Genomic DNA, 12,780 nt, shown 5'->3' with positions numbered 1-12,780 from the left:
TTTTTAAGGCTAGCAATTAATATCCATGGCATAATTTGCACCTTAATCTGAACAACCACTTCCCTGATCCGTATGTTTTGCCACAACTGAAGCAATTACAAAAGTCTAATACTCAGTATGGCACCTAAACTAAAAATACTCAAAAAATATGAATGAAGTTCTCTATCTCCATTTCTTCCTAAAAGCAAACGCTGGAATACCAGAACGAGGACTCAGGCATGCTAACTGGAGCAGGTGGTTTCTCAGGAAATGCATTCTCCATCTTAAATACTACCCCTGCAAATCAACAGAAAYTCTGCAAAGCAAAATTAAAAAAAAACCCTGCATGGCTATCAACCTTCCATGCATGCACAAAGTCACTATCTARTTAACAGCCAAACAGATAAGCTGCTCATTCATCTGTGGCAAAGGAAGTGGATACTTCTTGTGCTCTCTGCATGTAGTTCGRGGAGCGGTTTCACTGTCACACCCTGGCTGACGTCTTCAGAAACCAACCTGGGCTCATGAAAACACASTGTTTAAAGATACTGTGGAAACAGTGTGCCTTAGTTCTTTTTAGATATCGTAATGAGATATTAAAATTATATTTCTCCCAGCTAAGTTCTGCATATCAAAAAGGAGTAAGAATTTTCTTCCCTGCACAACTTACAAGCTGTAAGAATCTTTTTATTATTTTTCCCTCTTCTGTCCTACACGTTAGCAATGTGATAACCATTCCTGCCTGACCCAGAAGGAGAAAGCTCTCTTCAAAGACTGACAGTGCTGACCAATCTAGCTCCTAAAAACAAGAAGTTACTCACTATGAAACTACGACAAAGTAACAACAGATGCAGTGACAATTTGTAAGTTGAGATAATAAGAATTACACATGTATACTATCATTGTAAGAATAATCAAGTATAATTACTCTCTCACATATTTCATACTATGTCTCATAAATGAGTAAAACATCCAGAAATACTTACTTTCTACAACTCCTGGAATAGCTCTGTAATGTTGGAACTGATAAAATGATTTTTCTAACATGTATTCAGGGTTAATCTCCTCTACTCGAAGCAAGTTCAGAACCATGTTGTACGTCAGGTGGAATGCACTATTCAAGGGATCAGCTGAACCCTAAAAAAGATTCAAGAATATAATCTAATGAAGAATATTAATTACAGCTCGTAAGAACATATCAAATAAATTACGATGCAGTGTTTCCTATGAGGAATTGCTTTGATGGCTAGTGTAACTTGTCCTGAATTTAGATTACTTCTCTCATTAAATCCAAAGCAATTTTATTATGCTTAACATTAACAGGATCTATATGTTTATATGTCTCATCATATCTACATTTATATTACAGCATTATAAAATAGACTAAATATATTTCATTTAGTTTAAATGAAAAGCTTATTCATTTCTTAAAAATGCAATGAGTAATCCACTACTTTAACTCTCTTAAAAATTGGCTAGAATGCAGCATAACAGAAGTACAAGCAGTTTTTTCCTAAAACAAAGCTGAATCTCACAAATCTTTCAGAGCTCTCTGAAGGTGTTAGCAAGCACACGGAAAAAGATAATCAAACCTACTTGATTCCTGAAAAGCTTATGACATGACACTCCTCATCCCCAAAGTAAAGTAAGCCAGCCTTCAAGGGATTAAAATAGATAAAAAACACTCTTATGAATTACTAGCCAGAAGAACAGTGCGACTTAGCATTTTTTCAAAACCAAGAATTTTCCAGGGGGGACTCAGAGGGTCTCTGCTTATTTGTAAGAAATCTAGAAGAGGCACAGATAGAAAAATAACAGTCTACTAAAGATACTAACTCCTAGATCACTGAGCATACTAAGCATCCACAGAATTCAATACTGAGGAATAAAATGGTAAATAAGTTAGAACCAAAAGTATACAGCAGGAAGATGCAATAGCTTAAAATTCACTGTTTATTAAAAAGAGAACAACAYTTGAATTAAAAAAGTTGTACTAAACAAGTGTTGTCATTTCAAAAATGCTGTAAGTAAATTAAGTTATAACTGAACATCTGCAATAACAGAATTCAAGTTGATAAAAAGAAAATGAAGATGTTTCAAGACATGTTTTCCTAAAATATTCTGATTTACACTCTTGGTAAATGCACTTAAGTCCATTATTCCAGCTCGTATCAAAACTTAAGAAAAACCCTAAGGCTAATATGGCAGAATTCAGAAGTATATACTTTACTCCTTACTAAGTAATCAGCAGTCAACTATTTCTCAATAGTTTTCATGCCATTCCAAGGCTATCGGAAGTGTAATACATTCTAACACAGACATTTTAGAAGTCCAGAGAAGACTGACACAGAACACATGCTCAAAATTTGCCTTATATAAAAATAGTTATACTGKATCTTCTCTCAACTCATTCCTTTGCCTACTTGACAGAGTAAGGTATCTAGCAGAGATATTCCCTCATCATATTTAATAAAAAATGCATACGCTATTAAAAAATTCAACCAACTTAACTGAYGATTAGATTATGTATGCAAATGCTGAAACTGAGATCAAGTGCTCTATTAGAACAAGCTAATGGATTTTAAATCTAATGGATTTAAAACAACATTTCCACATGATATACATTTTCCATTTTACATGTACAGTCAGGAATCCTGGTTATATCCATTGATGCACTTACATCAGATTCACTCAGAGACAGTTTAAATCTAAGACTCCTTTACATGTAGGAGGTTTACAAACACTGTAATCATATTCATTTTTACAAAGAAGCCTTTAGCATATGCTTTTTCTAAGAAAGTAACAACAGGAATATAGGTAAAACAAGTTTAAGGTAAATCACATAACATAATATTTTGCCTTCCATGGCTACAGAGTCATTTAATCATACTAGCTTATATCTGGAGTAGACCATAAATACATATGAGGCTTTTCACCTCTAAGAGACACATCACAGAACAAGAATACTTCTTCAATTAGATCATGAAATACCTATTTAAAAAAACACTTGCAGTTCCGAAATTACCACAAATGGGCTCCTACTAACAGGAAGGTGTCAATAAGCACGACATTAACAGCGAAGCAGAGCAGCGTGGAAAGAAAAGCTCAAATTCCTATAGACTTCTCTATTCTGACATATCAAACAAAGATCAAAGAAGTTCTGTTGCTGATGCTAACCAACRTACGATGCTTTTTTCTTAGATCCGACAAATGGATTCTGTGTCCAAGCTTCTCTGTTTTCTAAATATATCTGTTGTTCTAGGAAAAGAAAACTATCACTCCCTACAAAGCTTGCTTCCCCGTAACACAGAATGCCATTTGAAGAATGGTATTTACTGAAGAGGACATAGATGTTATGTCAGTAACAGCAGGTCAGATTCTTTCCTACACCAACATTCACTGCTCTAGCCCAGGCATAAATCAGAGTAGCTGAAATGCACCCACTGGCTAGCTGCAGTCCTCGACATATCTTCAGACCAGCAGAGACCCGGCAGAAAGCGGCTCTGATCACACCGAGTCCCCCCTTTCCAGTCCTGACTTCCTACCCTACACTTTGTCAGAAAATGCAAGTTTGATACGTGAACTGATGGCTTTCTCAGAATTCACGGCTAACGTATGACGGGGAATCTTTTTAGCTGGGCAAATACAACAGAGTAAAAATACTTTCAAAAYCTCTTTTACAGGTAAGAAACAAAGCAGCCAAAACCACTGAACCAAATTTACTACCATTCATGCAGATTCGCTTTAAAGGCTTTCTCAAATTAGCACAGTTCAAATAGGAAGAGGGAGTGATTTAAAAACAAATGAAGAAAAGAGCTATTTCAAAGATTATATAAAGCAGACTTATCTGAAAAGCAGCATTTAAGCCAGCTGCTGATGTGGCAATTTTCATTTTAAACACATGATCAGCATTTTGCAATTTGAAAATAAAATCATATTATGAAAATAMAGAAGTTGAAAAGAATTAATCTTGTTTTGGCAAAAATTGTGCCTTGTTTCTTTTCCCTCATTTCACAAGCACATTTTTCTCTGAGTTTCAGAAATCTTTGTTCTCTCAGTGTTGTTCTGAAGGCAATACCATGTCCAAAATAGTTATGAGAAGCTTTTTTTTCCTGAAAATTGAAACAGTTATTTCTCCAAATCAAGTAACTCCAGCAACCTTACCATATTTCACCTTTTGCACAGCCAGTGAGTTCTGCAGGGTGTTTTACCCTCTACTGCTTACCCACGGGCAATCAGACCTGCATTTAGTGGGTAGCATCTGCCCAATTCCCTCTTTTTGATGACCTAGTAACAACATACAGAGTATCCATGTGCATTAGGAAACTATACAGGAAAATCCGGTTCTTCTACACTAAATGCACACAAAACTTGACTTGAGTATCACCCCTTCCCGGCAAATAATAAAGGTGGGCATGATTACTGCCGGACCAACATAAATAGGAAACAAAAACAGTAAAATAGTCCTCAGATTGTGGAGGGAAAAAAAAAAAAAAAAAAAAAAAAAAGATTAACAGGCAGGGAGGAGAAGTGACACTGATGCTGACATAAGAAAGGAAGAGGTGGCTCTTCACTGCCTCCCCTATACAATATAAAGCATTCAAGCCTCCTGGGTTTTGTTTGCTGCTAAGGTACTATAGGCCAAATAAGTTTAAAAGACATTTTCTTCATGAAGGTTTGCTCCTCCTGCAGTCCTTTTCTGCCCAAGCCCTGATCACCAACTCCCAGACTGATTACTTCTCTTCTTTACTTTCGTAAAAATATCATGACTCATGACACATCTAGCTCACCCTCTGCCACAGAGAACCCTGTCACGTTTACATGCACTTCCTCATCTATAAACGAGGGACACAACCACCTGCCTCAAGCTCTCGCAGGAGGCCGGCTGCAGGGAAGGCTGCTCCTTGTCTCCAGACGAAAAACGAGCCCCGCCAACCACACACGCAGGAGATTAGGCAGAGGTGTAGCTGCTCTGTGCTGCAATGCAACCTCATGAAACGAATGCCCTCCCCTGGCCACCAGAAGTCACTTTCAATCCCATGCTTGGTCAATGACCTTACTGTTTTGGAGAACTACCATCCAAGTACTCCTTCCTGCTTTCTGCAAGTAATCCTCCTTCTCRACCCTTCAAAGAGACCAGTCCTCTCCTAGATCTTCAACAGATAGCAGCAACATATTTACTTCTGAGTATTTTCAGAAAAAGAAGAATGATGTTGCAAATATTCTTATCTCTGTATATGAGAAGAAAATTCTCAGAAATTAATGACCTATYTGGTGTGCTTGTAACCATTTCTCATCTCAATACTTTTAAAGCCAATCTACTAGAAGTATGCTTTYAAATTTTCTGAGGGGGCTGGAGCAGATTGATACAAGCTGATAATATTAAAAACCTAGCACATGAGAATAACCAATTCACTACACAGGTAATTAAGTCAAGAATTATCTGCAAATTTTAATAGCTATACACTGTGCCCTGTTTAACTGTCAAAGATTCAGAACGGAGCCTCTTCTTACACTATTAAATCATCAAACAGGGCACTGAGTGCTCACTAGTCCATTTCACAGTTTCTTGCCTGCATAAAGTATAAAGTTAAAAAGATTGAGGAGGAGGAAGACTGCTGTCTGGAATTGATATTAAAAAGTTTCATCGGATTTCTTATTACTATTAAGACTAGGAAGCCCTTGTCTGACCAGACATGTGAGGATTTTGTAYACAACTTGCTGCCCAGCCTCTCACAGAAGACATGCACAAAGCTTTTACAAGGCGCATCAGAGGGCAAAGACTGTCCAAACTAAGAAAGAGAAAAAGGTAACTTTTAGCAACAATACAGTATCTTTCACAGTGATACAAATCAGATACTTTACAGAACATACTTTAGGCCATTTGGTCTCCTGACAATTTTACTTACTTACCAGAGCATATAGAAATTAGCTGAATGACTGAGTTTCCAAAAAAGAAACAAAAAACAGCTTTACAGCAACAGTAAAGAGCAGAGTGCTTTGAGGATATTAAAAAGTATCTTTTCTTTTTCCTTATGAGGGGGAAATATGTACACTTAGCTGTGATAGTCATCACTACTAATTTATAAGAAAAGAAACTGAAAGAACTTCTTGACAAATTTGCAAGACACAAAAATACCTTAAGAGAAATATTAATCAACATCATGCGTTTTTCCACACTTCAATTACATAATTTCTATGCTTTTCCAGTTTACTCTCAGAGAGTAAGATCTCTCTGAGAAACAAAGACTGAGTATTTATATTGGTAACAGGATCATCTTGAGCTACATTAGCATGATGGGGGGGGGGGGAACCCACAAAACCCCATTCTTTCGAGCTGCTTTTAACAGACAATGCTAGGTGACTATTTTAAGCACAAATATATTACCAGTCTGGCTTACTGCTTGGCCCCACACAGAGGCAGCTGTGGGTGGCAAAAGTCTGCTTTAGCAAGCTTTCCTGATGAAAATAGCTCAGGCTTCGGTTCCACAAACACTTCAGTTGTAAAAACACCACAGTACAAAAGGTAAAAATGTCCCCTTCCCTCCTATGCCGCTGTCACCTTCTGAAACTAGTTCTAGATGACTGAACTTTGAAGTCACTCACTTTCCCCGGCACCGCAGCTCCCACCAGCACAGTCTTAGTTTTACTTCAGGCTGGTAACTCCAAGTTCTGCGCTTCCACTAAGCTCTGTCTGAACTGACTGTGGAAAAAACAAACAAAAACCCCTACATGCTTGTAGCAAGATATCCTAATTCAATTGATATTTAACCTCTGAATTAAGTATTTAAAACTATGAATATGCTATATGACATAAATATTATACTTAAAAATAACTAAAAAAAATATTTAATTTTTGGCATTTTTAATCCTGTTTCTAATTCTGACCCAGGTGTCTTTGTGCTCTACTCTCGGCTCCAAAGCACACCCATTAGTTTGTACACGAACCTACAAGACAACTCAAAGTAAAGTGTTGCTGTATGTGTGTGATGTTCCCAACCTAGTAAAGATTCTCCGAACACCTCAATCATAGCGTTGCTACATGAATCATTCTGCACAGAATWTAAATGAAATTGCRGGGTAAACGGGAACACAACATTTAACGTGGGTTGAACACCATGCTGGGCAACGGTTCTTTTGGATTTGAGCTGGCCTGGTAACACTAACATTGCATAATATCCCAAGCAGTAATTTTCCTTCATCCAAGTCAGATGAACTCAAGGAAAGCTGAAACGGAAAAAACAAATGATATCTGCAGTCAAAAGCTACCTCAGCTCTTCATCACACATTGGTTTCTGATTTGCGATTACAGACTACTACTAGGTCAGTAGTGGGGCAAACTTAATTGCAGCAAATTTGCAGTACTCTATTTTTAATTTAAAGAAAATGTATAGCTTAAAGAGTGCATATTTCTGTAAAAATAACATATWAAAAAAAACCTTTGTCTTGTCTTCATCTCATATTTAGCTTTTCTGTTTTACAAATAAGAAGACAAAAACCTCTCTCATCAGTCAAAATGCATTAAAATTTTTAATATTTTGCAGAGATAAGCTTACCAAAGTAAAAGCAAATTTCAGAAAAATCTGTTAGAGAGGAAAAAAGTGCCTCCCACAGACTGGCCTAATAAAACTTCAAGTAACTTGTGGCACTAACAAGCAGCAACCACAATTAATAAATAATAGCAGTCAGCTTAATCCTACAGGCTCTGGAAAACATTGAAATAAAGTCCAAGAGTGACTAAACATTTTACGTGCCCTGTCTTCCCACACTTTGGCTGCAAAGATCAGGAAGAAGAACTGTTTGCTGTTCTTTTTTATCTGCTGGCTTGCATAATTGTCTGCAAAATTATGACCCCATTCAGGATGACATTTGAATATATCTTCCTTTAAACAGCTGAATACTCTCTACGATTTCACATTGAAATTCTGTTGCTTTCAAGTAGATTTTAAATTAAGCTTGGAAGGTAAGTATTTTCCTGAACTGAAGCCTGGAAAATTTCCCCAGTGCAAGTTTTCAAGTTTATAAGAAAAAAAAAAAAAAAAAAAAAAAAGTTTGGCACTTCTAAATAAAATAAAATAAAAAGTACTTGAATGTATTTTTTAATTTATTTTTATTTTGATAAAAGGACTAGAATTTGTTTTTTCTCATTGAGATTCTCATCCATGTCACAACTTTGAATTAGACAGACTGTTACAGTTCTTTAACTACTCGTGACAATAAATGTATTTCCTTAGATTTTGCAATTAATTTTCCAACAAGCCATGAATGTCAACCTCCAACCGAAGTCTATTTCTCTCCCAAACTTTTTTCAAATCCTGCTATATTTATTTTTATTTTCATGTAAATGAGCTTTAAGTCAAACCAAAGTGCAATACTGTAATGAAGCTAGAATGTTAAGCTGGTATTTGTAGAGGGACTGAACATTGATGGACAAATGATCTCACCAAAASACTTAACTGGCTGTTTGTATGTAATACCAACACTCAGGTTAAATGAAAGATTGCTATTTACTACTCACTCACAAGTAATGGTAGATGCCCTGAAATGMCACTTTTTCTAGAAACACCATTAAAACTTTGGGAAAAAGTAAATGAAAAATTTGCAAGCACTATCGTTTTAAATGGGATGGATAACCATGAGTACAGAGCTTTWTTTTGTAAGAGCAAAGCAGTCAGCCATATCTTTCTATCCAAATTTTAATACAGGCTACTACAGTTTGCCCCCAAAAACATTCCACGCAGACACTCAGCTATTAGGATACCATCTCTTGCCAAACAAGCCTGTGCTCTGATTTCGCCAAACATTGTGCTAAAAAGCTGCTACATGCTGTACCTGACGGTACCTCGAGTTTACTTACAAAGGTTATTGTCACCAGTTCCCTGTTTCTGCCTTCCGTGGCAGCCGTGCATCGCTACCAAGCTCAGCCTCTCTGCTTCAGACAGTGCTATGCATTCCGTTTGCAAAAAGAATCTCTGCTGATGCTTTAACCCTRGGCTTCTCGCCTGGCCATACAGTAAAAATCCAGTACAAATTGTAAGAGCAAAAATGAAAACTCAATGCAATTAAATAAATCTTACCATGGAAAAATTGAGAAAAAAAAAATAGAAAAGAATGAGAAAAAAATTCTCATTCACTTGGAAGATTTTCTATCTGCTACTTAAAGGAAGTCATTTGAACAAAAGTATATTAAAATAATTCAAGAGTATAGTGATAATGTATATAAAGAGATATTTTAAAGAAATAGCAAAGACTAGTTATTATTTGTGATTTTCCTAAATTTACCTAGTACATTAATAGCTAAATATGAGTTAAAACAACAGAACAACAAAAAAAAAATTCCTCAAACAACAGAATCTATGCTTTTGCTCTGGTTAATTTTTCAAGTTTTGCTATTTCTCAACCCAATTCAGGAGCATACACATACATATTTATTTTAAAACAAAGAAAGAGCCACATAAATATGTAAAGAAAGAGCAACATGAATATAAAGCAAGAAAAAGCAATTGAAAGAGCAGGCTCATAGCCTATCTGATCAGTCAATACCAGACAACTAAAAGAAGGAACAATCTCACAGTGAAAGATGAAGTGAACTGCTTCTGCACAAGACAGTACCTTTTCTACACTTCAACCTTTGGTTTTCTTGAATTCTGATTTATCATGGATTTTTTTTGTTATATCATAAAAATAGGGATTTTCTCATGACTCATGCAACAATTTTAGCAACTTGTTATACTTTTTAAAGTTAGGAATCCACTCACAATGTCACTGGTGCCAAAAGGTGGTGGTTATTATCATAACTGTGGCTTACACAAAAATATTTTCATTTAGCAATTTTATCAGATAGCTCCTACTCCACGAACTTCCTCTCATTGTKGGAGCTTCTCATTCTCTCCCCACCACTTGCAGCCTTATATTTATTCTTGATCAATCTAAATCTATTCACTCTTACATAAATATTGCTTTTTAAACTAAACAGAATTTTCCTTGTAACTGGGAGTCTGAAAGAGACTGAGCAGCATGTCATACATGACAGACAACTAAAATACAGAATCTAATCCTGCTGCCTGCAGTTACAGTGGAACAATGATTTTTGCTCTTTCAAAATTAAAATTTCCCAACAACAAATTGCACAGAGGTTGTACAAGAAAGCTGTGTAAAAAGGCAGGAAATTAGAGAGAAAGGCACTAATCCGTCTGAACTTCTATACTGTTTATTTGGCTAGCGTAATAAAACAACCTAAAAGGCAAAATAAAATACAAAAAGGCCAGACAGATTTCTAATAGAAGCATACAGGCCAAATACTGTATTTGGCCAATTCTGCCAATTCTGTAAATGAAGGCCCTGCCAAGGAGCCAGATGTAACTAGTGGCATACCTCCTACAGCTTGGCATTGGGGCACTTCATGTTCCATACACAAATGACATGGAAAGCATAATACTGTATATTTTATCTGGCTAGATAAATGTTTTCTTTCAATTTTTCTGTACAACTAGCTTTTCCTGGGAAGGAATAAGTAGATGCAAAACACTGATACACAAGTATCTGAAACCTACTTATATTAGCACATTCTCTTTCATTATGCAGTGACTCATTTTCATAATGTAATTAGTTTAAGATTTTTGACTTTTAGAGACATTACAGATTACCACTATTTAGTATCCCAATTGTCTCTATAAGAATACATGCTTTTAACATGGCCAACTACAGACATGCTGGATTCAAAAGCCACCTAGCGTCAAGGAGAAATGTTTTACTTCCTACCTAAACTAACATAATATAGCTAAACGTTTTAATTTTAAAAGTCAACTATTTCATACTTGAAATACAAAACTGTAATTTATTGTGTTCAGAAAGCTGTTCAACAGTACTGTAACCATTGAGATTTATACATTTGTGCAAGTCATCATTTTACTAAATACTCAGTGGTCAAACAAATGCGATGGATAAACAAAAAAACCTAACAGCACTGAAGAAGACAAATCTGTGACACTGAGTTTAAGAAATGTTTACAAATATCCATCACAAGAACTTGATCTMAGATTTGAACTTTGAATTTAAGTTTGGAGAAGAGTACTGTACACAATGTCGCAACGAACAGTGTCATAGCCAAACACAGCTGCAGTAATACTACTGGTACTGAAACATATACAAAGCTRTCATTTCACTGTTACAGTTATTAAGAAGTATTATCAGCTGCCTAGATGTTTTAATCTAGCGTTCAGAAAATGCTTTAGATCAGACATGCACTTGGGTTGAAGAGTTACAACAAGAAATACTGCAAATATCATTTTCCACGTTTTTTAAATTAATTTCTATGAATTTTTCCCTCTAAATCTTTAGYTTACACTGGAGCAAAGCCACAATGTTTAATGTGGCAGTAAAATACTAACTCAAGACATGATCATGATTTTACCACAGATGAACACTAGTAGTCAGTAAGTAAATCATAAATCAAATGTATTTATCAATGAACAAAAAATATGAATACTCAAAGAGATGTTAGTTTGTACACATTCTTGGTCTGTTTCCATGTGAAATTACCTCTAAATATTTTACATTTAAAAGGGAAAATCTTTTTTTTTTAATTCAGAAGGTAAAAAAAAAAAAMCAAGATCTAAGGGCTTACAGTCTCAATAAAGGAAATACTCTTTATTATTTCCTTAGAATCTAAAGGGGTGAAAAAATACAGATGGCATCCTAACGGATTTATTATTTTATTTCTTTTGTCCTAATTCATGCCAAGCAAGTTCAATAGTTCCCTAACTACAAAAAATTACAAATTTAAAAAACAACCCACCTTCTGAATGGTTGAGCTTCTACAGTAATCTCATGAAGTCTCACAATAAGTAATGGAAACATCCATTTTTCTTACAGTAAACTATTTAAGTTCATATAAATGAACTTCATTATGATATTCCTTACAGAAAGACAGATATAAGTATACAAAATTAATACTATTTATATGGAGTATTTTTTTATTCTCTGTTATTGTATCTCCTGCTGTTTAATTTTTTATCTGCAGAAATAAAACGTATAAATCTTTCTTCTTTCCTTAAGTAAGCAAGCCATAAAAATTAAGTTTCTTATTTCTAAAAATAATCTTAAAAATTCATAGAAACGCAAGATATCTAGTCTTCATGTATCTCAGAGACGCACACATGCTTTAAGTCTGCATGTAAACATATGGCATAAGCCCTTCCCATCCACWAAAAAGATATAAATCCAATAAAGCAGTAGAAATAAATCCAAAATCTAATGCCACCATGCATGAACGAGTTCCAATATTCTTCAAGTTCCTTATTTTACTACATTGATTAGCTATAGCCATAATGTAGCATTCATGAGAATTCTGACTTTGAAAAGTCAAAGGRTATCTGTTTGTAACACAGATCTAATGTTAATTCACCATAAGTATGTRCAAGTGGCTTTAACAGAGCAAGATACAAAACATGAAGTATTCACATGTGCATAATTAATAGCAGCCACCTAGTTATTTTTCCCCTTACTCTTGCTGGAACAAAATAGAGAAATATTGGCATCTGATGTTTCTTTGGTACAAGACCTACAAATTACATGTTTTTTTTTTTTTTTTATTAACATACCCTGATGCTGACTGAAGATTATTCACAAAATTTTATACAAGGCCTAAAAATATTACAAATGCAGTCTGAACACAAAATGACCTGTTATTTGTATCAAGGACACAAACTCCTGAGTAGTATGCAGAACAATTCCCCTAATGTTTAATTTTTACATATTCACAGTGAATGTAAGTTGCCTTGGATAGTTAATACACACAAT

At 35.2% G+C, this 12,780-nt stretch overlaps 1 protein-coding gene across 1 annotated transcript in view; it reads right to left on the bottom strand.

The window, feature by feature from the left end:
* MTREX (Mtr4 exosome RNA helicase) overlaps positions 1-12,780 on the bottom strand; it is a 45,682-nt gene that overhangs the window by 15,544 nt on the left and 17,358 nt on the right. The window contains exon 16 of the mRNA XM_085326432.1: positions 966-1,116. Coding sequence (XP_085182558.1) covers positions 966-1,116 — 151 coding nt within the window. The remainder of the gene's footprint in view (positions 1-965; positions 1,117-12,780) is intronic.

Source organism: Rhea americana, unplaced genomic scaffold, assembly GCF_003343005.1.
Source record: "Rhea americana isolate MKP2758 unplaced genomic scaffold, rheAme1 scaffold_13, whole genome shotgun sequence".
In the NCBI taxonomy this organism is placed as follows: Eukaryota; Metazoa; Chordata; class Aves; order Rheiformes; family Rheidae; genus Rhea; species Rhea americana.
Note: the sequence above shows the minus strand (reverse complement) of the source record. Positions and strands in the feature narration are given on the sequence as shown.